Genomic DNA, 26,430 nt, shown 5'->3' on the forward strand with positions numbered 1-26,430 from the left:
GACTTCTCACTCCCACACCACAATTTCTGGTATGTCCAAAAATCTACCTTCCACCCTTACCAATTCTCACCTCCATGATCTCTCTCTGTGACATAATCTGGAAATAATCAACATTAATTTTCACATATTCCTTGATGACAATCAGTGTTACCTCACAATCACCTTTCTCAACTCTTCCATTATTGCTAAATTATTGGACCGCTTGTCTAACATCCAGTTCTGATGAACAAAAGCTATCTTGTACTAAGCCTTGGGAAAGCTGTAGAAATTGAGCTTCATACAGCAAGGAATCACGGCATGAGTTATTTCCTGCCATTGCATTTCAAACTTCTAAAAGCTGAGTAATTCCCATAAGGTTTTGATCTCTAAGTCGGCAGTATTTAAGTATAAATTCTTATTTACAGTCAACATTCCTTGCACAAATGTCACAATTATCTTATTCCATAATACTGCAACATTCTAAAATACTTAAAATATAATCCCACAGACAACCTATTACAGGTTACCTTCTACTTTCTTCAAACCACACTTTTAATAACTAAAATGAGATTTGAGACAATGTAAATGATGTTCAATTATCATTGGTCGCTTTTCACAACTGGTGATGAGGGGATCGAGGGACAAGGAGAAGTAAGGAAGAGGGTATAAAGTCAAAATCACAATCACCTCACCCATATGCACAGCTAGTATATATAGTACATAGGGAAATGTACTCTGTTTTAGGACTTGTACATTTACTTAGAAAGGAGTTACATTTTAGCCTTTAAAATAAATCACATTCCATTTCATTCCAAAGATTCCCTTTAGGGATCATTCTGATTCTACTTTGTTTTTAAAAATACAGTTTCAAATGTTACACAAAGCTAGCTTCCGCATCTCAGTCTGTGATATAATGAAAGTGTTATAGTCTGGTTCTCTATTATATTACAAATGTGTCCTGTGAAAAATATCTCTTCCCACAAAACACTCAAATTCAGTAGAAAACTGGAACACATTTTGGAGTGAATTTATTTCACTTACTGACAAAAACTATTCAATGATCATACAAAAGAAATTGTCCAGTACTTTTGGTACAGTTATTCCAAGCCACTTGACACTAAGTTACACGAACTCTGGGAGTACAGCCAGTGGACAAGTTTTCTTCTCTGAGAATAATGCCGAGAATTATAAATACATGCAACAAAATCTTACACAAATGCAAAATTCTTCGGATCTCAAACAGAGTCGGTATTAAAATGGACAATTCTGGAAATACTCAGAAAGTCAACCAGCATCTGTGGAGAGAGTTTAACTGACTGCCATTTCTTTTCCAGGAATATCATCTTGAAGATGTTCTGATGTTCTAGTAGTTCCAAATCAGACTTCTGTTTGTCTCTTTCTTGTTCACCTTCATTGGTTTCTATTTCCTGCTTCATATTTACTTTGCTTTTTTACAATATGTGGAGATCACTGACAAGACCAGCATTTGTTGCCCAAACCAAACAGCCATCAAATTCAGTACCTTACTAGGGCCATTTTAGACAGAAATTAAGGATTAACTACATTTTTGTGGACCTGATCTATCATGAAGGTCAGACTAAGAAGAAGGCAGATTTCTTTTCCATGATTGAATCAAGTGGGTATCTACAATTGATGATAGTTTCAAGGACAATTACTGAGAATTGCTTTCAATTCAAGATTTCATTATTTGAATTAAAATTCTACCAGCTGCAAATGTATGATTCCAACTCATGTTCACAGAGCATTAGCCTGACCCTCTAGGTTACTAAGACCAGCAACATTACCATGACACCACCATCTTTCTCCACAAAAGCTTGCTGCCATATTTTGGAGGTGCCGGTGTTGGATTGGGTGTACAAAGTTAAAAATCACACAACACCAGGTTATAGTCCAACAGGTTTATTTGGAAGCACTAGCTTTTGGAGCGCCGCTCCTTCATCAGGTAGTTGTGGAGTATAAGGTGTTGTGTGATTTTTAATCTTCTTTCATCTCCACTTCTTTCCACAGCTACCTTACATACACTCAATTCCCTATTTTAACTTCACCTCTTCTGTTGAAGCAATCTTCTCTACCACTGATTCTGACATATTTTCTTTTATGTACTCATTCACAGAAGGTGGGCATTGCTGGCTGGACAAACATTCATTATCCATCCCGACTGCTCCTGAGAAAATGATGATGGATTGTCTTCAAAGAGGACTCTAAACTTCTAGCCACGTGTCATTTTAATCCTCCACCTTGCGAACATGGCATTTTCTCTGCCCTCAATCACCTGCAAAGAACTAATGAAGCTTAACTTAAGCTTAAGTAACTGTACCTGCTAATTGAATTAAGTAGTTTACAGCCTTCCAGACTCCAAATAGAGTTCAATAACTTAACATCACAATTGCTGTTCCAACTGTGGGCAGTATAAGTATGATGCAGTGCCACTTTCAATCAGGACAAGGACATGGTTTCACATACAATTACATCATTTTCAGCTCATTACTCATGTATGTGAGGCATTTAGCAACTTGACCAAAGATCTGAATACCACACCTATAAAGGCTATCCAGATGAGTCTTCATTCACTGCAAGCATGGTTACCCTCAGCGCAGGCAGAGGATAAATGAACTCTTGCAGTCTGCAAGGATAAGTGGCACCATCTACTCACTGTAAAGTGACATTCATACAGGCACCTATCAATCTAACATACAAATGATGATGGATGGACATCAGACAGGATAATCTCTTGTGATCTTTTGAAATATATGAATGTATGCACTAACTAACTGACAGTCTTCCCATTATACCTTCATGCTACAGTTAATCACTTACTGGCTCAGGACCCCGCAAGGTTATGCACGCTTGTGAAGAGGTCATGCATCCATTCTGATCAAAATCATTGTCATGAAGGAGCAGACCCAGGCTGCTGGAGGGTGACGGACTTTTGAATCCTCACCTTTTCCAAGGTGTGGGCTACAGCGCTGGTAGAAAAAAGACCTGCCTGCACAGATGGAGGATCAGAAAGGTAAAAACAATGACTGCAGATGCTGGAAACCAGAGTCTACATTAGAGTGGTGCTGGAAAAGCACAGTGGTTCAGGCAGCATCCGAAGAGCAGTAAAATCGATGTTTCGGGCAAAAGCCCTTCATCAGGAATACAGGCAGAGAGGAGCCTGTATTCCTGATGAAGGGCTTTTGTCCAAAATGTCGATTTTACTGCTCCTCGGATGCAGCCTGAACAGCTGTGCCTTTCCAGTGCCACTCTAATGTAGACCCCGGAGGATCATAAAGGTCAGAGGAAGACTGTGAGGAAGACTGCTGCTATTCTCAGATATGTGAGCAATGTCAGACATTTAGTTACACAAGGGACTATTCATGTTTAGCAACTAATTCTTTCTCTTCTACACTACTGGTACAAGCAAACACCAGAAGACAATGAAGCACAAGATATCACAATCTCTCCTGGCATTAACAGCACCATTTCTGAGAAGGATGTCTATAAAACCTCAAAGAAGGCATTTGTATGGTCTTCACCCACACCAGGGCAATAAGCTCTGTAGGCTCAAAGTCACATCTGGTGAGCATATCACTGACACAGATCCACAGTTGGAAGAGGGATCACTGCCCGAGTTATGACACTTGTAGGACCAGGTATCTGTGAAGTGCCCTCCACATTAGGTACACATCCAAATGATACATTGCATATGTAGCAACAGTGAGGGGAACAGTTGGCAATGATGCCAGACTACATCAGTAGGCAAAAACAAAGGATGGAGAAGGCTGTCCAAGTCAGTTAATTCTTGTCACACTTGGCTGCCTCCTTGGAAAAGTGGGAGCCACTTTAAAGGTCCAGGTCCAGCAGAGCACATTGTGGCTGCTGGATATGCACTTGAAATCACAATCATCAGTCATGGGTGCACATCACCAATTGCCAAGCAAGAGGAGGACATGACACCTCAATCCTCACTCAAGGTGTCACTTCATCACCAGGGGGTGGGGAGGGTGGTGCCAAAAGCATCCTAAGGTGAGATGGAAAGATAACATGCAATTTGTAAGCTTTATCTCAGGACAATCCAGAGGACTCCCAACTCTCAGGGTCCTTGGGAGAGGGGACACTACTACCCACATCAGGTCATACTAAGAAAGATGCAATCGCACAGGAGACTCTAAGTAGGCTAAGGTCCTTTGGCCTAAAGCGACAAGATGACAACATCCACTAAAGTCATCTGTCACCAGGGTGAAACAGTCTCTTGCTGCCTCTACCTCAGCTGTGAATGTTGGCATAGCCTACCATTATGTCTGGGTTCTAAGAAAGAAGATGTCATTTTTAGGGAACATAGATGTGCAGGTACCCTCATTAAATGTATTTAAACAATACTTCTAAGAACATACATTAATTTATACTGTTGTAATGCCTGCTGCAGTCTCATCACCCAAACTGGTACTTCCATTAAGGTAAAGTAGGACGCTGCAGCCAGAATTCGTCTGCTCCGTCCTATATTTTTTTTTCCTTTGTTCCTCTTTCCCTTCCATCTCTTGGCCTCGGACAGCCGGCCCCAACCTCCAAAGTTGAGACACTAGTGACCAGCAGTCCAGTGCAAAGAGTTGCAGCAGCCAGCAGTCAGACCACAAGGAGGCGCCCTTTGCCGTTGTGCTGCGGAGAGCACTTTGATGTTTGTTTTTTTAAACTTCTCATGTTTGGGACCTATGGTTATACGGTTTATAGCTGTAATGTTGCTTTTTTCTTCATTTCCCTATTCTGTAACTAAGGATTGCACCGAGGTATCTTTGTACCCAAGATGGCGCTGTAAGTGGCAACTTATCAACTTTTCACTGTAACCATTTGAGTATATGTGACCATAAAGCTAATTCAATTTAATTCAAACATCCCACTAAGTGCTGATATTGTTATCTGAGGCATAAATGCTAAGTCAGCACGAATGGCTCAGAGAGTAGGAGCTCTGGGTCAGAGAGGTGAGACTGCTGGGACAGAGGAGATTGAGAGTTCTAAAGCTCCCTGTGAACCTTTAAAGGCAGCATGGTGGCTCAGTGGATGCCGCTGCTGCCTCACAGCACCAGGCATCTGGGTTCGATTCCAGCCTTGGGCAACTGTGGGTGTGGAATTTGCACATTTTACCCATGTCTGCTTGGGTTCCTCCCACAATCCAAAGATGTGCAAACTAGGTGAATTGGACATAATGAACAAGGATGTGTGGGTTAGGTGCATTATTCAGGGGTAATTGTACAGTAATAGAGTAATGGGAATGGGTCTGGGTGGTTTACTCTTTGAAGGTCAGTGTGAACTTGTTGGGCCAAAATGGCCTGTTTCCACACTGTAGGGATTCTATTAATTCTATGAATCTATGAGTTCAGCACCTGCTACCAGAAGAATGTGGCACTGGTCTCCCATTGGCACATGTTTCACTGTCTCACATCATTAACCAAGTATGTACCAAATATTGTTCTTACAATCCAAGAAAGCACAACCTCACATTCAGTGACTGCAGTTAAAGATCAGGGGACTTATGTCAGGGATAGTAATCTTGTGAAAAAGAGGTCAGAGTGAGAAGGTTGGGCATAGAATCATTACAGAATAGTTATTGCAGAGAAAATCTGAGTCATGGAGAAATATGGGATGGCTGTATGGAATGCAGGAAATAAACTAATTTCACCTGCTTGGACTCCATAGACATCTATGTCATGGTCAGAATAAGAGGTAGGCAATGCACCACTGAGATATAAAGGACTCCATTATCTCTGAGGAGATAATGCAATTGCAATGGAAGTACCATCGCTGATGATGCTTACAATACAGTCAAGGAATCTTAGGAATTGTAAAGGAATAAGGTAATTCTCATGCCAGCCAAGATTTGAAAACTGGGAAGCATGTTCCAAAGTTGGCTCCTCTTTGCTGGAGGCAATGCCCATAATCATGTTTCCCTTCAAATGTCTGTGGTTAGAGAAGAATACAGTTTTGTGCAGGTATAGTTGCAATTTGTACAAAAGGTTAGATTTGACCACACAGTTTGATCATTCTAAGTCACAAGGAATAAAGGGCTACAGGGAGAATGCTGGTAAGCGGAGTTGAAACGCCCATCAGCCATGATTGAATGGCGTAGTGGACTCGATGGGCCGAATGGCCTTACTTCCACTCCTATGTCTTATGGTCTTATGTCTTATGGTCTTAAGTGATCTCAGTATCAACACATTGAAAATAAAGCAAATCATTATTTGAAACAATGCAAAATGAAATGGCTTTCATTGAATGATCTGTGTTCTTAAGAGGAAGGTGCAGCCTCCAGCCAGTTGCTTTCAAATAAAGCCAAACACTGAATCAAAGATGCATCAGTTGCTCAATGAACCTGGAATCAGTTTGCATGAAGGCTTTTATAGCTCTCATCAAGCCATTCTCTAAGCTTTATCCCATCACTGAGTAAGCTCCTGGCCCATGTCAGCTATGGCCGTTTTGGTGAAATGTGTGTTACTGCAGCTCTCCTCTGCATGTTTTGAGAATTCTTAGTCAGTTTTCTCAGAGAGGTCCATAAGATAGCCCTTGTCTCCCAGCAGCCACCCCTGTATTGGTGAGGGTGATTTAAATAATTCTTTAATCTGTGAATGCTCTAGGCGAAAACAGCTGAGGAAGTTCCATGGATATTGTGATCGTTGGCTGTTTTGGTATCTCTGTATCTAGACATTAAGAGAATAGAACCCTTTCCAATGAACAAACAGAGCTCCCTGTTGCTAAGGCATTCTGAGAGCAACGTGGGTGCATTTAATAGAAGCTTGCTCCTATCGAAAATCTCCTAATAGTAGCAAACCTGACTGTGTTGGCTGTCTGACTCCCTGCATCAAAGAGAAACCTCTCAAATTCATGCACTACTGTGAATGCAGCATCATTCACTTCTTTTATATATGAGTCAGAAGCTGACTGAGAAATTTCAGATGATCCCAGTGGCTCCTGGAAACAATATATTTGAAAAATATTGTGTAAAATGCTATCTGCATTGTCTCTATATGACTGGAGATAATTGCACAGACACCTTTAGATCGGATTCTGGGTAATACTCATTGTTGATATTGCATGTTGGATGTAACGTCTCTGTAAGCTGTGAAAAATTGGGACACCAATTTCAAGAATGGAGCCATTCATATTTGGTGTTAAAACAAATATGCCTAATCCTTTTATTGCCACTCCCCATTCTTTACCTCCAAATTGCATGAGAATCCCAGTGTTGTGTCAATCTGGAGCCTTCACCAGTTTCTGTCAATCCCATTCATATTTATGTTAACTTCTGGTTTTATGCCAAGACCCTAATCATCCAGGTTTTGGCAGCTCTCTTCACCTCTCTTGATTTTTCTATTTTTAAGGTTACCTGAACCATCATTTTCTATGATCCACCATGAGACCATTCCCCGTCTGTTATATTTTAATTTCTATGCTCCCATATCCAAACTTCAGTCATGACTGTCAACATACCCACCGTCAACCTCTACCACAAGTCACAGCTCCAGCCACAAGCTTCCTGTAGTAAGAACTACGCCCTAGTCACCCAATTCCCTGTGACTCTCCTTTTCCAGCCATCATCCCAAAAGCCCCAGGATGAGACAGAAGTTTCTCAAAGTTAACTCCTCCACTACTGGACAGAGAGTACCCAATCCCTGGGTGGACAATACCGTACCCTTTCTTGACTGTCCCACGCTTAACCACTTACACTTTACTCTGCACAGACTGGCACGCTGCTTCCCCTGATAAACGTGGACTGAACATGGTGACCTTATCCCACAACTCAATGCAGCCACCATTTAAACACATTCTGAGGAAGGGTTACTGGACCCAAAAAGTTAACGTTGATTTCTCTCCACAGATGGTCTGAAACCTGCTGAGTTTTTTCCAGCAATTTTTGTTTCTGATTTCCAGCATCCATGATTCTTTTAGTTTTTTATAATTTACAGGCATATCATATAAGGACAAAGCAGCCAGTGCATACCCCAAAGTTCAGGCAAAAGTGAAGATCACCAGGTACATGCCCAAATATAGTCAGGTATCTAAAAGGGGTAGAAGTTAATTGGGAGTTAATAATTAATTCTAGTAAGTTGACTTTTTAATGAAATGGAAATGAATGCAGATAGGCTTCCTGGACTCTGCAACCTGAAGGTGAACCCACTTTTTAAGGTCAGAGAATTGGAAGAATTTGAGAATTTAACATTTTTGCCTCTCGCCCAATTTAGTTTTAGATTAGACTTACAGTGTGGAAACAGGCCCTTCGGCCCAACAAGTCCACACCGACCCGCCGAAGCGCAACCCACCCATACCCCTACATTTACCCCTTACCTAACACTATGGGCAATTTAGCTTGGCCAATTCACCTGACCCGCACATCTTTGGACTGTGGGAGGAAACCGGAGCACCCGGAGGAAACCCACGCAGACACGGGGAGAACGTGCAAACTCCACACAGTCAGTCACCTGAGTCGGGAATTGAACCCGGGTCTCAGGTGCTGTGAGGCAGCAGTGCTAACCACTGTGCCACCGTGCCGCCCAATGTCATCTGGATAACATTACCTTCACCTCTTCTGGAATTAGAAGATCCTGCCCTCAGTTTTATTTTCTTTGCAATGCTGCTTTTCTCCCCATTTCGTTCTTGTTCTTGGACAACAACTATTCATTTTTCTGCTATTCACACCAATTCTACATACGTCATTATTTTTTTGGAAAACGTACCCATTCCCACTCACTCTGGCTCAACACAACCAACTCTTTTGTCATTTACTCTTTCCAGTTTTGCCTTTTTCACTCCCTTTTTATCATCCTTCTTCTTTCCACTTGCTTAAACCCAATTACATTATAAATTTTCCCAGTTTTGATGAAAGGTCATCTGCCAGTTAACTGATTCTCTCTTCACAGATGCAAACTGACCTGTTGAGTATTCCCATTATTTTCTGTTTTTATTTTGTTGTATTCAATTTCATTCACTTTGAATGGCACAAATAAACAGCAGCAGACTAGAACAAGTTGAAGAAACAAGTTAGGTTCAGATCCTTACTTTCCTGTGACAATTCAAATCAAGTTTAGAAGCTCCAATAAAAGTTTGAAAATTAAATGAATATGCAGTGAGAAACTGCTATATAACTTACCCATCATAGGCAGCAAGCAGAAAGTTCAGCAATAAACTAATAGACTGTTCAACATTTATTTGATGGGTAGTTGGCAAGCGTTTGTTCAGCTGGTAAAGTATTGTGGAGATGATAGCTTCCAAGCGAGCAACACTGAGATCAGCATTTGGATCCATTGTATTTAGTCCATTTTCTCTGAATGCCTCTATAATATTCCAAACATCTACCAAGTGCACTAAACAAGTTAAAAAAAAATAAATGAGTAAGTTTCATAAAAGCATCTGAACCTGGGTGCTATTTTATACTTATTCATTTATGGGATGAGGGCATCACTGGCTAGGCCAGTACTTATTGCTCATCACAGAGGGAAGTTAAGTACCAACTACATTGCTGTGGGTCTGGAGCCACATGTAGTCCATACCAGGTAAGGATGGCCTTTTCTTTCCCTAAAGAACATTTGTGAACCAGACATCCTGCATTCTTGATTGTCCACAGAGCTCTTCTTGCCTGTCTTCTGAACTTACATCACTGTAGCTTCCTTTAATGGCCAGTTGCCACTTTGTCTAAAGCACAACTGACCCAATTAAAGTTGTCAAATGCTTTATTTGTGGCAATGATTACATGGATTATCCGTTGTTGCACTCCCTAACATTTGTGAAATCCAAAATGTTTTACTCCCGTACCACTACCTGCAGTCAGTTTCACTGCAATCTGTATCAAAATAGTCTGCAATAGCTCACCTTACCTCCTTGTTTATGATCACAGTGGGAATATCTTACAGTTCCATTGTGCTTTGTTGAACTCATCTCCACAAGTCATATCTCCTGAAACCTGGACATTTCTCCAACACAGTGAAAAAGCTTCACTGCTTGCTTCTACATGTTATTGGTACCTTGAAAATTTTGATTCTTCGTCTTCTTCTGTTATTTACATATATTCATCTTTTGACATTTTGGGCATTGGGTCTTCTTGTATAAGTCCTGAAAACAGGACAGTTTAAACTAGATCAGTGGTGGGGGTGGGGTGGGGGTGGGTGTGGGTTTGAGGGGGTAGTGGGATAGGGGGTGGGTGGGGAATGGTGCGGTCCTCAACAGCAGGGAAGCAAATGCGAAACTGGAAGGAGATACAGTAATCAGAAATAGTAGGTTGAACAGACAGATTAGGCTGGAACATGACAGGGAGTGAGGAATGCCTGTTCGATTAAATTGCATTTATTTCAATGCATGAGGGCTAACAGGTAAGGCTGATGAACTGAGGGTGTGGATAGGTACATGGGACTGGGATATTATAACCATTACAGAAACGTGACTAAGGGAGGGAAGGACTTGCAGCTTAATTTGCCAGAGTACAAATGCTTTAGGCTGGACAGAGGTTGTGGAAAGATGGGAAGGGGAGTTGCATTTTTGACGAAGGTGAGTATCCCAGCAGTAATCAGAGATGAAATAACTGAAGGATCATCCTGTGAGGCTATGTGGGTGGAGTTAAGAGATAAGGAGGGGATGATGGCGTTATTAGGGTTGTACTATAGTCAATGGTAATTAGAGGAACAAATATGCAGGGAAGCTGGGGAGGCTTACAGGAGCAATAGGGTTGTCATAGTAGGGGATTTTAATTTTCCTAACATGGACTGGGTTAGGAAAGAGCATTAAGGGTTTAAATGGGGAGGAATTTGTTAAGTGTATTCAGGAAAGTTTCCTCAAGCAGTATAAAAAGGGCCCTACCTGAGATGGGGCAAAACTCGACCTACTCTTGGGAAATAGGGCAGGACAGCTGACTGAGGTGACAGTGGGGGAGCACTTTGGGACCACTGACCAAAATTCTATTAGTTTTAAAATAGTTATGGAGAGGGACAAAACTAGTCCACAGGTATAAGTTCTAAATTGAGGCATGGCAAATTTTGATGGAATTAGACAGGAGTTTGCAGGAGTTGATTAGAGTAGTTAGTTTGTAGGCAAAGGGACCTCCGGCAAGTGGGAGGCCTTTAAAAGTGAGATAGCTAGACTTCAAGTTTTATATGTTCTTGCGAGGGTGAAGGGTAAGGTTGACAGGAATAGGGAACTCCGGATGACAAGAGATATTGAAGCTTTGACCAGAAAAAAGGAGGGGTGGCTAAGATACTGGCAGCTGGGATCAAGGGAATCCCTGGAAGTATACAAGGGATACAGGCATTTACTGAAGAAGAATATCAGGACGGCGAAAAGGAGGTCCAGGATAGTCTTGGCTGAGAAGATTAGGGTGAATCCAAAGAGGTTCCTTAAGTAAATTAGAGGAAAAAGAATAACTAGAGAGAGAATAGGACCACTAAAGGACATGTATGCATCAAACTGTAGGAGATGGGCAAGGTCCTCAATGAAATCTTCTGGTCCTAACCAGATACATCCAAGAGGCTTGGGAAGAAATTTGCAACACCATTAGCCACAGGTGAAGCTCCTGGAGACTGGAAGGTAAAGAATGTTGTGCCTTTATTCAAGAAGAGCTGCAAAGAAAAGCCTTGGAACTATAGGCCAATAAGCTTAACATCTGTGGTAGGTAAGTTACTTGAGAAGATGATGAGAGATAAGATATACATGCATTTGGAAAGATAGGGTTTGGTTAGGAATAGTCAGCATAGCTTTGCGGGTGGGAGATCACGTCTCACAAATTTGTTAGAGTTCATTGATGGAGTGAGCAGGAAGGTTGAAGAGGGCTGGATGGTAGATGTAGTCAGTATGGATTTCAGTAAGGCCATTGGTAAGGTTCCGCATGGTAGGCTTTTCTGGAAGTTAGATCGCATGGAATCCATGGGCAGTTGGCAAATTGGATACACAATTGGCTTGACGATAGGAAGCAGAGGGTAATAGTGGAAAACTGCTCATCGGACTGGAGACCTGTAACTACTGGAGTGCCTCAGGAGTCAGTGCTGGGCCCATGACTGTTTGTTATCTATATTTATGATTTGGATGAGATGTACAAGGCATGATTAGTAAGTTTGCAGATGACACCAAAATAGGCAGTATCATGGACAGTGAGGAATATTATCAGAAGTTGCAGCAGGATTTGATCAGCTGGGGAAGTGGGCCGAGAAATGGTAAATGGAGTTTAATATAGAGAAGTGTGAGGTCTTGAATTTTGGCAAGTCAAATTAAGATAGGAGTTTTATGGTGAATGGTAGGGCCTCAAGAAGTGTAGTAGAACATTGGGACCTTGGAGTTCAAGTGCATGGTTCTCTGAAAGTGGATTCGCAGGCAGACAAGGCAGTGAGGAAGTCTTCTGGCACACTGGCCCTCATCAGTCAGGGCACTGAGTAGAGAAGTTGGGAAGTTATGTTGTGGTTGTACAGGATGTTGGTGAGGCCACACTTGGGAGTATCGTGTTCAATTTTGGTCACCTTGTTATAGGAAGGATATTCTTCAACTGGAAGCAGTGCAGAAGAAATTTACAAGGATGTTGCTAGGACTGAATGGTCTGAGTTATAGGGATAGGTTGAACTAGCTAGGACTTTTTTCTTTAGGGTGTAGGAGACGGAGGGGGATTCTTCTATAAGTATATAAGATCATGAGAGGCATGGATAGGGTGAATGCACTCAGTCCTTTTCCCAGGGTTGGGGAATCGAGGTCGAGAAGTCATCAGTTTAAGGTTAGAGGGGAAAGAATAAAGGGGACCCTGAGGGGCAACACTTTTACAAAGACGTTGGTATGTTTATGGAATGAGCTGCCAGCAGAAGTGGTTAAGGCAGGTACATTAACAATATTTAAAAGGCATTTGGACAAATACATGGATAGGAAAGATTTAGAAGTGTAAAGCTGAGTGCAAGGAAATGGAGTTAGCGTGGATGGACGTTTTTGGTCGACATGGACCAGTTTGAGCCAAAAGATCTGTCTCCGTGTTAGGACTCTGACTCTACCTGCTGTTTTACTGTTAGACTTGCCTCCAAGACCAGTTCTGTACTGCCTAGCTGACATGAAATATTATTTGTATTATTCAATATTAAATGACGTGTGCACCAGAGATTTTACCAGTTTGATACTGGTAACAATTTATTTTGTTTAGTTTCTGCCAAAACTCCATTGGGCACAGCGTTGGGATTCACTTCAGCCTCAAAATTCAAATAATAAATGACATCCATCCATAAATCCTTAAATCTTCAGCACTGCAATATCATCAATTTCCTTCAAATTACATGATCTGATGCACATAACAAATTAGCCAAAATTCATCTGCTTGCATTCCCTCACTAAATCCCATTCACCTGCCACTGCTAACCTCTATTAGCACCTTATCTATTGATACAAGATCACAATATTTATTGGTTTAGGAAGGTAATTTCATTAATCATAATTCATTCATTAGGAGAGATGTTACTTTCCATAGCTCAGTATCCAATTACTTTTTTAAAATATTCACCTCGAACAATTTTGGAAGCCTGTACTATATGTTAATCTCTCGTTGTGAGTGAAAAATATCTTAGCATTAGTCATAATCTGTCTTTAATTAACTTCAAGGCACTTTCCCTTGTATTCTCACAAGTCTGCATTTGTGATAAATTTTATTTAATGCCTTTCAGTAAGAGCAAAATCTTTTTAAATTTCCCACAGATTTAGCTCACCCAACTTCTGCAATCACCCCTAGGTTATACCTTCTACTCTTCTAAGTCAGTTCTCCCCACTGCCTTTGCTAACCTAATCTAGATTTTGATGTAGTAATGACAGTGAAACTGACAGTATTCCCCCTCAGTGCTCCTTGAAACGGACAACTTGGCAGTCAGACATCCAGGAAATCCAGATGTTGCTGTGAATGAGTCAATGCCCCTCCACAGGATATGGAGCAAAGATTTTCAAAGTCTACAGTTTCTCTGCATGGCTGAACTGGTGCTCACTCTTAACAACTTCTTCCAAATCTCCCACTTCCTCTAAACCAAAGGGTAGCCAAGGGCACCTGCATGGGCCCATCTGTGTCTGCCTGTTTGTTGGGTATGTGAAACAGCCCATCTTCCACAGCTACACCAGCATCACCTCCCACCTTTCCCTCCGCTATATTGATGACTGTATCGGCGCCACCTCATGCTCCCACGAGGAGGTTGAACAGTTCATCAACTTCACTAACATCTTTCACCCTGTCTTCAAATTCACCTGGACCATCTTGGACACTTCTTTCCCGTTCCTGGACCTCTCCATCTCCATCTCCGGTGACCGAATAACCACGGTCTTCCGCTACAAACCCACCAACTCCCACAGCTACCTGGACTACACCTCCTCCCACTCTGCCTCCTGTAAAAATGACAAACCTTATTCCCAATTTCTCCACCGCATCTGTTCCCAGGATGACCAATTCCATCATAGAAAGTCCCAGATGGCCACCATCTTCAAAGACCGCAATTTCCCCTGCCACATGGTTGATGATGCCCTCCAGCGCATCTCCTCCATTTGCTGTGCCTCCACCGTTGGATCCCATCCCTCCCAAAGCAACAAGGACAGAACCCCCTGGTCCTCACCTTCCACCCCACCAACCTCCATATACATCACATCATCCTCTGCCACTTCTGCCACCTACAAACAGACCCCATCACTAGGGATATATTTCCCTGCCCATCCTCATCAGCGTTTCGGAGAGACAATTCCCTCCATAACTCCTTTGTCAGATCCATGCCCCCCCCTACCAGTTCACACCCCACTCCCGACATCTTCCCCTGCCACCGCAAGAAGTGCAAAACATGCGCCCACACCTCCTCCCTCACCTCTGTCCAAAACCCCAAAGGATCCTTCCATATCCAACTGAAATTCACCTTTATTTCCACAAATGTCATCAACTGTATACGTTGCACTCGATGTGGTCTCCTCGACATCAGGGAGACAGGACGCCAACTAGTGGATCATTTCAGAGAACATCTCTGGGACACTCGTACCAACCGACCCCACCGCCCCACATGGCTGAACACTTCAATTCCCCCTCCCACTCTACAAGGACATGCTGGTCCTGGGCCTTCTCCACTGCCAAACCCTAACCACCCGACGCCTGGAGGAAGAATACCTCATCTTCTGCCTTTGGACCCTGCAATCACACAGGCTTCATATGGATTTCACCAGTCTCCCCTCGCCCCACCTTATTCCAGTCCCAAACCTCCAACTCAGCACCACCCTCTTGACCTGTCCATTGTCTTTTCCAACGATCGTTCCACCCTCCTCTCCAACTTATTACCTTCTCCCCAACCTTCACGTACCTATTGCATCCTCAGCTACCTTCCCCCCGCCCCACTCCCCTTCCATTTATCCCTCAGCCCCCCGGCTCACAAGCCTCATTCCCAATGAAGGGCTTAACCCTAATCCATTAATTCTCCTGCTCCTCAAATGCTGCCTGACCTGCTGTGCTTTTCCAGTACAACACTCTTGACTCTGATCTCCAGCATCTGCCATCCTCACTTTCTCCTAGAGAATAGTGCCCCTCAAAAATCAGCAAGGCAGCCTATGTGCGGAACCACAAGAGATGAGGGAAAGACTAAAAGAGCATTTTTTTTAGAATTAGATTTCCTACAGTGTGGAAACAGGCCCTTCGGCTCAACAAATCCACACCAACCCTCCGAAGAGTAACCCATCCCCCTCTGACTAATGCACCTAACAACTACAGACAATTTAGCATAGATAATTCACCTGATCTGCACATCTTTGGAATCAGTGTACACTGTGGAGAAGGACATGGAAGATATAATATGTGTAGAAATCGATGGTGACATTTTGAAAAATGTCCATATTACAGAGGTGGAGGTGCTGGATGTCTTAAAACGTATGAAGGTGAAAAAATCCCCAGGATCTGATCAGGTCACCCTAGAACTCTATGGGATCTAAGGAATGTTGTGCCCCTTGTGGAGATATTTAGATCATTAATAATCACAGGTGAGGTGCCAGAAGACTGGAGGTTGGCTAACATGGTGCCAGTATTTAAGAAAGGTGGCAAGGAAAAGCTAGGGAATGAAAAAAAAACCTGTCAGCCTGACATTGTGGCGGGCAAGTTGTTGGAGGGAATCCTGAGGAACAGGATTTACTAGTAGTTGGAAAGGCAAGGACTGATTAGGGATAGTCAACATGGCTTTGTGTATAGAGAATTGTGTCTCACAAACTTGATTGAGTGTTTTGACAAAGTGACAAAGAGGACTGATTAAAGCAGAACAGTGGACATAATCTATATGGACTTTAGTAAGACATTCTACAAGGTTCCTCATGGTAGACTGGTTGACAAGATTAAATCATTTGGAGTAAAGGGAGAAGTAACCATTTGGGTATAGAACTGGCTCGAAGGTAGAAGACAGAGGTTGGTGGTGGAGGATTGCTTTTCAGACTTGAGGCCTGTGACCAATGGTGTGCCACAAGGATCGTTGCTGGGTCTTCTACTTTTTGTCACTTATATAAATGACTTCGATGTGAACACAGGAGGTATAATTAATAAGTTTTCTAATGACAAAATTTGAGATGAAATGGATAACCAAGAAGGTTACCCTCAGAGTACAACAAGATTCTAATCAGATGGACCAATTGGCCAAGGAGTGACAGATGGAGTTTAATTTAGATAAATGTGAGGTACTGCATTTTGAAAAGGCAAATCTGGGCAGGACTTACATACTTAATGGTAAGGTCCTGGGGAGTGTTGCTAACAAAGAGACCTTGGAGTGCAGTTTCATAGTTCCTTGAAAGTAGAGTCACAGATAGATAGCACAAGTGAAGAAGGCACTTGGTATGCTTTCTTTTATTGGTCAATGCGTTGAGTATAAGAGTCGTGAGGTTATGTTGCAGCTGTAAGGACATTAATTAGGCCACTTTTGGAATATTGCGTTCAATTCTGATCTCCCTCCTATAGGAAGGATGTTGTGAAACTTGAAAAGGTTCAGAAAGTATTTACAAACATGATGCCGGGGTTGAAGGATTTGAGCTATCAGGAGAGGCTGAATAGGTTGGAGCTGTTTTCCCTGGAGCGTCAGAGGCTGAGGGGTGACTTTATAAAAGTTTGTAAATCATGAGTGGCACGGATAGGGCAAATAGACAAGGTCTTTTTCCTGGGGTGGGGGCGTCCATAACTAGAGGGCATAGGTTTAGGGTGAGAGGGGAAAGATATAAAAGAGATCTAAGGGGCAACCTTTTTCACACTTAAGGTTGATATGTGTATGAATTGAGCTGCCAGAAGAAGTGGAGGAGGCTGGGACAATTACAACATTTAAAACACATCTGGATGGGTATATGAATAAGAAGTGTTTAGAGGGATATGTGCCAAGTACTGGTAATTAGGACTAGATTAATTTAGGATATCTGATCGACATGGACGAGTTGGACCGAAGGGTGTCTTTCCAAGCTGTACATCTCTTTGACTCTAACGTGTTGATTCACAGTATGTGAGTATTTTAAACTGATTGGGTGCCTCTTTACTTGCTGAAACAACGACTGTTGTATGCTGACACCTCCATGAATTTAGCAGCACATTTTTTTTAAACTGCAGTGAAGAAAGGCGAAATTTCTACTGTGACTGCAAGTTCCTCATGGGATGCTTTCTTTGCAGTCAATGGTAAGATACTTGCTTCACTACTGACTACAAAGTCCAGGCCAATGTCTTCAGATATATTGTGGGAGTCTCCACTTAAACCTATCAGCCTCACCAGTTGCTTCACTTTCTAGTGTTTCATTAAAATCTCTCACTTTGACTGTCTAGTCATTTTCTTTGACTTTTCCTCTAATTGCTTGGTACTATTTTCTCTTCAGTAGACATCCCAAGATGTTTCACAATATTAAGGGTCCATACAAATCTTAGGCATTGGAGGGATGTTACTCTGAGGTAGCAAATTACTGAGCTGCAAAAATGGATGTATAGGTTTGCTCTCTAATCACTGCACGCAAAGGTTTTGATCTTGTCAGGACCAGGAGCAGATATCGAACAGAAGTAAAAACAATTTAAAATAACTATCTTAATGCAAATGAACCAGAGTTGTTTATCTACCCAGAAAGTGAGGACTGCAGATGCTGGACATCAGAGTCAAGAGTGTGGTGCTGGAAAAGCACAGCAGGTCAGGTAGCATCCGAGGAGCAGGCGAATCAGCGTTTCAGGCATGAGCCCTTCATCAGGATTCGGATGCTGCCTGACCCGCTCTATTTTTCCTGCACCACATTCTCGACCCTTGTTTATCTGCATCTCCGTTAATAAACGAGAGTGGTTTCACAGTAACCCAAACAAACAATATTGCACACTTTCCTGTAGGGCAAAGCATACTTACAATTACACTTTTTTTGTACAAAACGGAGCTTGCACGCTGTCCTATAAGTGGATAAACGAATACGATCCAAGTCTTGGGCTCCTGATTTAAAGACAGAATATGTTAAAAAAAAATCACAGTACTAACAGTAAAACAAAACTACAGAATAATTCAATGCAGGAACAGACCGTTTATACTGTCATGCATGTAAGAACTAGGTAGTCAGATTCTCCGCTCCCCCTGCCCAGCAATTTCTCTCTTATCATGCATAGGTATAGTTGTCTTTTAAAAGTTATTATTTTATGAAAATTCTTATTTATTTTATGACCTCAAAAATAATCTACAAGGTTTGCCAAGCGCAATTACTCCTTTGAAACTTATGCTGGTTATTTTAATATTTTTCTTCATCAAGATATGTGCTACTTTCATCTTAAATGAAAGACTCTTAAAACATTTCCTTATACGGCACAGTAGCTCTGTGGTTAACACTGCTGCCTCACAGCGCCAATGACCCGGGTTCAATTCCAGCCTCGGGCGGCTGTCTGTGTGGACACTGCACATTCTCCCTGTGTCTGCATGGGTTTCCTCCCGGTGCTTCGGTTTCTTCCCACAATTCAAAGATGTGCAGGTCAGGTGAATGGGCCTTACAAAATTGTCCATAGTGTTCAGAGATGTGCGGGTTGGGTGCATTACTCAAGGGAAAATGTAGCGTAATAGGTTGGAAGAATGAGTCTGTGTAGGATATTCTTCAGAGGGTCAGTGTGGATTTGTTAGGCCTAATGGCCTGTTTCCACACAGTAGTGATTCTATGATATAGCTGTTATACTGCTGCAATTATTTGCTTTAGCTCTGTGTCTGTTTTGAAAAACACTGCTCTTTCTTGTCCTCTGGTGCATATCACAATCAAGACAGTCTTGAAAGACTCTAGTGAAACTTAACATTGGTAGAGGGGCAGCAACATCAGTGGAATAGAAAATGGTACATAAGGTATAATGGCTGGCCAATCTGCTACTTTCAGTTTTGCTTCCTCACCAAAGCAAAATTTCACCAAAATATCTTGGGGTCTACATAGTTCCATTTTTTTTATCTCTTTCAGGATTGAAGAATTTATCTTGTCAGCCCCCAGCATTTCCCCTTTCTTTGTTGACTAATTATATTTCTGGACAGAAGGAGGCAAGTTGAGACAGGCAGTCATTATCATCGAGAGAAGCAGTTGAAGATCGTGAGGCAAGCATCCACCATTTGTAAAAGGAGCAGGTTAGGTGAAGGTCCAGGGGCAGGTAGTTAGTAGGTACTCTGTTGTACATGGTGCAGGCCTGGCGAAGTCACCTGTTGAAGAAGCAATGTTCCAAAAGCTTGAGATTTCAAATAAACCTGTTGGACAATAACCTGATGTCGTCTGACATCTGATCTTATACATACGTAGTCACTAAAGCAGTTCAGTTGTGTACAGTAATATATAGAGAAACAAACATTGGGGTTTGACTCTAACCAAAGAAATTTGTTACTTATACAAGACAATATGTACTGAATGGACCCCCATTTAAGAAAGACTTCATACAGTTGTCTTTCCCGACCAAGCCTTAGCAGCAGCTGTCATGGTTTAGGACATCCCTCAGCACATTGTCCTGGATCTTGGAATATTCCAGTCTGCAATATTGGGTCAAGGTCAACTCCATCCTCTGGAAGAACTTCAAGTTTCAGGCAGACCAGAGTGTCTTTCACTGAGTTGATGGTCCTCCAGGCATAGTCAATATTTGTCTTGCTGTGCGTCCTGGGGAACGGATCACAGGAATTCTGCATCACGAACAAAATCTAAAAGGCAGACATACCAGGACAGAGTCTTCTGATTTGGTCAGTGGTTAGGAACAGGAGTGTGTGACTGATTTTAGAAGATAAGGGAGCCCAGAAGGCAGCAGTGCAGCAGCCTTCAGCTCCCGACCAAAAAAAGCTTTGAGATACTTTGAACTTCTTTGGATATGAGTAAGGGTGTGCAAACTAACCTAAACAAACTGTGGTACAGAAATCCATTCAAATGCCTTTCAAAATGCATTCAAAAGCCAAGATAAAGGCACATGGTAGTTGTAGATGATAGTACAGCAAAGTGGATTGACACCATTCTCTACAGCAAAAGGTAAGAGTCCAGTTATGTTGCCTGCCCAGTGCCTGGATTTGAGATATCTGCTCAGATTTGGAAGACAAATTGCAATAAGGAAGTTGGGGTGGGGGGGTTCCAGTGGTTGTGGTCTATATAGGTACCAATGACAGAGGTAGAACTAGGAAAGAGATTCTGCATAGAATGAGGAGCTAGATACTAAATTAAAATACAGAACCTCAAATCTTATAATCTCTGCACATTGACTCAAAGTACAGAAGATTATAAAGAAAAATACATAGCTTGAAGACTCATGTGGGAGAAATGGGAACTGCTTCATGGGCCACTAATACTGGGAAATTAAGGACTGTCCTGTTCAGATGGTCTACAACTGAAATGTGCGAGGGTAGGTAATCTTGCGAAGTACAGATTGTCTCAAACCAAGCAGTGGAGGCAAGGAATCAAATATGGAAAGATATGGTACATCAAAGAATAGAGATTAGTGACAGAGGAAAATGGTAACATGGGAAGTGAGGGTCAGAGAATGGTTGGAAGTGGGTAGAAAAAGAAAGCGAGGAACACACTAACCATCAAGACCAAATGTTATGATGATGACATGAAGACAAAACTGAAAATTGATAACACACATTGAGGTAAATAAATAGCTCTGATAGCCATTACAGAGACATGGCTGTAGGATGACAAGGAGTGGATCCTGAATCTTAAGGCATTGATGAAATTCAAGGAAAATACCGAGCTACATAAAAGATAGGAGGAGAGCACTGCTAATTAAGGATGGCATTTGTGCAATAGTTAGATATGATTTTGATTCAGGAGATCAAGATGTAAAATTGGTTTGGATGGAGTTGAAGAATAGCGTGAGAAAGTATCACTCCTTGGAGTGGTTTCTGTCACCTAATGTGGAACAGAGTATACAAGAATTGTTGGGAACTTAAGGTAAAGGGATCACAATAATCATAGGTGGGTTTAATCTTCACATAAACTATTAAAATCAAATTGACAGTAGTGTGAAAGGAGGTCACTGCACGTGGTCAAGATAATTTCCCAGAGCAGCACATTTTGGAACCAAACATAGAGCAGGTTATATTAGACTTGATGTTATATAATGTGGCAGGATTAACTAGTTGTCTCAGACTTGGGGAAGCCCCAGGTAGCAGTGACCACAAAATGATTAAACATTACATCGAGTTTGAAAAGGAGAACAGCGGGTCTAAGGCTAACATTAAAATTAAATAAGAGCAACTGGCTAGGTATAAAAGCTGATCTAGCTGAAGTTAACTGGTATACAAGACTGGGTATAAATAAATAGAAACACAGTGGAAGACATTTGAGGAGATATTTCAGAATATTCAAAATAAGTATATTTCTCCTGGGAAGAAAAATGCGACAGGGAGAACCTACCATCTGAGCTGAATCAAATTAATTAAAGAAAGCATCAAACTTAGGGAAAAAGCATATAACTGAGCAAAGATGATTAGGTGGTCAGATAGCAGTCATAATACAAAGAACTGCAGGGAACAACTAAAAGTATAACCTGCAGCAAAAAATGAGTGTGTGTGAGGATGTGAAAAACAGACAGCAAGAGTATTTAGAAATGAAAAAAAAATAAGTTAGTATTGGTCCTTCAGAGGGAGAGAATGGGAGTTACTGGAAGGTATTAAGGAAGTTAAAAGAATTATTTTGTTTTCACTAAAGAAGGTACAAAAACATTCTAGCAATTGCTGTATATCAGGAAGCAGAAGGGAGTGAAGAATTTGGTATGAAATTATAATCACGAAGAATGTAGTACTGAACAAACTGATGGAGCTGCAGGCTGACAAGTCTGCGGGTCCAAATGGACTTCATTTAAGGGTCTTAAAAGAGGTTGCTAATGAGATACTTGATGTGTTGATGTTAATTTTCCAAAATTCCCTAGATTCTGGAGAGGTTCTATTGGACTGGAAAGTAGCAAATAAATGCCTCTATTCAAGAAGGAAGGGAGGCAGAAAACAAAAGACTACAGTTAGCTTTATGTCTGTCACAGGGAAGGTGATAGAACTGATCATTAGAGATTATAGCTGTGCACTTAGGAAACCTTGAAGGAAGAGTCAGCATGGTTTCATCAAAAGGAAGGGATGTTTAGCCAATTTATTGGGAGTTCTTTGATGTTTGTACTGTGGATAAAAATGAGTCTGCAAATATACTATACTTGGATTTCCAGAAGGCATTTGATAAGGTGCCACATCAAAGGTTGTTGCGGAAAATAACTTGTGTTGTAGGGGTAATATATTAGCTTGGACAGAATATTGGCTGGCTGTCATAAAATAGAGATTATGCATAAATGGGCCTTTGTCTGCTTGGTAGGGTGTGACAGGTGGAGCCCCAGAGGGGGCTGTGCTGAGACCTCAAATTTTAAATAATTTATGTACTTGAGTTTAATTAATTGAGTGAGGCTGTGGTAGCTACATTCGTAAACAAAATGTAGAAATGTATATTATGAAAAAGACAGAAGGAAACTGCAGATAGGTCTTGATACATTGAGTAATTTAAAAGATTTTATTTTAAGTTTCATTTTATTTTGAAGATAAGGCATCTTAACAGAAGATTTTTGTTTTCTGTTGCAAGTTTGCAGAATACAATCATGGGAAAAAAAAGCTCTTGTTAATGAAGATTACCTATAGCATAAAGACAATGTTTTGAAAAGAACCTTAAAAATGCAAGGTTTAGTAAACCAAATTGCCATCTAGCCAGACGACAGTGCTACTCATGAACACCTAATTGATCCTTTTGCAGAAGTCAAATTCCTCATGGAAGATCATACATTACTACTTTCTGAGTGAGGTCCAGAGATATTGTAGCTTGAAAAGCAGCTGTCAATCCCCTTTCCCCATGCACTCACCTTCCTAGACAACAGAAAAAATAGAGGCACATGTAATCAATAAGTCTTCCAAAAGAGGAGAGTGCAGTTGGAGATTAATGCCTCAATGCAAAGAACTATGTGATAAAGGAGGATGAAGTGGGAATAAAGAGTTAAATATACATGGTTAAATAGAATACAATAAAATATCTTTGGGAGAGATGTAGAATAAAATATTTATATCTTTACCCAAAGGATAGCCATTAAGTATGTGTGAAAGAAGTGATGATGTCTTGATGTTAGCTCATATGGAACTAGAGCCTGAGTTTGCAAGGTTTCAGTAGCATGTGCTTTCAACCAAGTTTTGTAGATAGGGATGTTTAATACATGTTGCTATTTCTCATTCACAAAAGTGAATCGATCTCACACTGCTTTAGGTATTTAACCAGCAATGGGGAGCATGGTGATTTTTTTCTCCCCCCCTTTCTTCTTCACTCATGGGGTATGGGCATCAATGGTGGGCCGAATTTTATTGCCTGTCACTAGTTGCACTTGGGAAGTGATGGCAAGGGTGGCATCCCTTGTCTCAATCAAGGCCCTTATGCAGTCAATTAATTTTCCTAAGTATTAAAATACATTTTTCTTCAATTTTAATTAGTGCATAACCTCGATTAATTATCCCAACATTTGCAGCTTTCTTCTTTTTAATTAAGTGTGCATAATCTATAGACGTGAAACATGTTTCTTTAAAATCATCTCCCCGTTGATACAGCTGTTTGTATTCGTCATACAACAGAAACTTTCGACTTGCATCTGAGTATGATGATGGGGTTCAAAGTCTAGAGGATGCTTTGCTTTTTAGGAGTTGAAAGTAGTCAATGCCAGCAACACCGGGCTCACAGTGAATAGGCGAGTTTTCACCATGAGAAGTTTTTTATTTTTTAATTGACTTGGAAAATATTGCCAAGAATTATAATTTTAAACCAAATGAAAGAAGCAGTAAGACTGAGAAACAGGCGAATATCACCCAGTGAACTTGAAATGGAACAAGGATTGGTAGCAATGAAAAATAGGTTATAAGCTAACTCACCATGAGCCTGTTTCAACCTGCTGGAATTGTTCAATTATACCTCTGTGATCTTTTATTATAAAGGAGCAACCAGTTAATGATATACTAGGTAACAAATTGGTTTGAAGGGAAATAATTGGATACTAGTTAGCGAAACAGTCTCCATGGAAGCAATACAATCTGATGAGAGCCGAACAGTATACAAAACCTTACAAGCAGGCACAATCAATCACAGTAGTTGAAATTCAATGCAGAACATGTTACACTTTGAAGAAAAAAGCAAACTTACATAATGTCTGCTGTTGAGCAGAGTAAGGGAAAGAGATCTTGATATGGTAGGAAACCAAAGCCTATTAAATCCAGTGATTATGTAGCAGCAATCAACAAAGCAAACAGTGATCAGCTAGACTGCCAAATCAGTCCGATGCAGTAATACTGAATCAGAAGTGTTCATTCAGTTCTGGGCTAAAGGAAATGGTCAAGTGTACAAGTTTGAAAAAAAAAGCCTTACAAATAATTGCAATAATCAGATGACTTGGCTTTAGGGAAATGTTGGAAAACCCCCAAACTTTAGTTTTGAAATAAATGAATGAGAAGTGGCCTTAGCAAGAGCTAATACACAGCACTGAATTGAAAGGATTAATCTTCTAGGTGCAGAAGATTAAGGTACAAAGTAAAAGGTCGGTCTAAATGTAAAAAATCATGTTTTTTTACAGAAATGGTGATAAGCTGAAATGGTCTCAAGATAGTATTCAGATGTCAAAAATCCTTGATTTATTTATGCAGCTGGATATATAAACAATCATGAGCTACTTGAGTTGAACGGTTTTGCTCACTTGTACAAAAAAACAGTCATTTAGTTCAATGAAGCACAGCTCTTTAGTAAATGACGTTTAAAAAATAAAACCCACATCAAGAATGTAAGCTGTATTTTGGGTATTTCAATGCTCTTTGCCTCTATTGCCAACTTAATTAGTTGGTCCAACTATTAATCACTGAGTCAAGTGGCTTCCCATATATCTGTTGATGTTTTTGCAGTAAATTTCAAATATAATCGCTGGATTAGTCTGAAGTCGAATTATTTACCTCATTAATCAGTAGGAATCTTTATTCTTTATTTTATCAATCCTCATCATTTAAATATATTCTACATATTTTGATAAAGTACCCATTAATCACCATGGCTTTGAGAATCCACAGATATCTGTAGATATGCCAGCATTAGGTCCAGTGATACCCTCTAGTGGGGTTTGCATGAACCACCTAAAAGAACCCATTGACCTTCCCTACAGTCCTTCCACAAGAATGGTTGTTTAAGTTTGTCCCTGGACTAAACTGAATGACATTTTCAGCCTGGCAATCTATTACTAGTCTGTGCATATTACTTGTGAACCTTCCAGCAGGGAGCTGGGACAGAAGTCACAGGCTCCAACAATGACCTAGCCTGGCTTCCACCACACACTTCTGAAATAACTCTTCAGAAGTTGTAGCCCATCACCAAGTCACTCTTTATTTACATGTGGCGAGCCACTGACACTGATCCAGCTCCCTCAGAGCCAGCTCTCAGAATGGCCAGGATATCTGATACTCCTGTGCTTATCTGTCAGGAAGGGCTCCTTGATTGGACCAGATTAACAGCCCCAATCAGGGAACTCATATTCGATGAGTCCACCTGGCTGACGTAGTTACAACTACTCCAACTCTTCCCCTCTGAGTCTTGAGTTCATAGGTTGGTTCTTTTTTTTTTGTAGCCTCTCCTGGGGCATTTTAACACCGGGTCTGGTTCCGCCAACTCTGCCTCTGATATTGCCAGTGTGTAATGCACATTAGTTCACCACTTGCACCTGAAGCATCTCAGAAGAAATTCATTCTCTTCTTCAGACAGCAAAGGCCTCGAAGTAGCCTCCACGGGTTCTGGAACAGCCAGGAAGGCTATTGAGGAGTTGGGAACATTTTATTCCTGCACCGTTTGTGAGTTTGTTGCTTTCATATGGCCCATGTGCTTGCTCAGGACCATTGCACCTACCCAAACTTTATATGTCACTGGATCTTACCTGGCATGCCTCTTACCCACGCATGACCATTCCTGTGATTCATACACCAAACT

General features: G+C 41.3%; 1 protein-coding gene across 15 annotated transcripts in view; it reads right to left on the reverse strand.

Annotated features, from left to right (window-relative positions):
* Positions 1 to 26,430, reverse strand: part of dtna (dystrobrevin, alpha) — a 201,165-nt gene that overhangs the window by 124,537 nt on the left and 50,198 nt on the right. For all 15 annotated transcript variants that reach the window (XM_060823522.1, XM_060823546.1, XM_060823517.1 and 12 more), the window contains exons 3-4: positions 18,324 to 18,404; positions 9,119 to 9,332 (exon numbers count right to left, since the gene is read on the reverse strand). In XM_060823522.1, coding sequence (XP_060679505.1) covers positions 9,119 to 9,332; positions 18,324 to 18,404 — 295 coding nt within the window. The remainder of the gene's footprint in view (positions 1 to 9,118; positions 9,333 to 18,323; positions 18,405 to 26,430) is intronic.

The sequence above is a fragment of the Hemiscyllium ocellatum genome, chromosome 4 (genome assembly GCF_020745735.1).
Source record: "Hemiscyllium ocellatum isolate sHemOce1 chromosome 4, sHemOce1.pat.X.cur, whole genome shotgun sequence".
NCBI lineage: Eukaryota > Metazoa > Chordata > Chondrichthyes > Orectolobiformes > Hemiscylliidae > Hemiscyllium > Hemiscyllium ocellatum.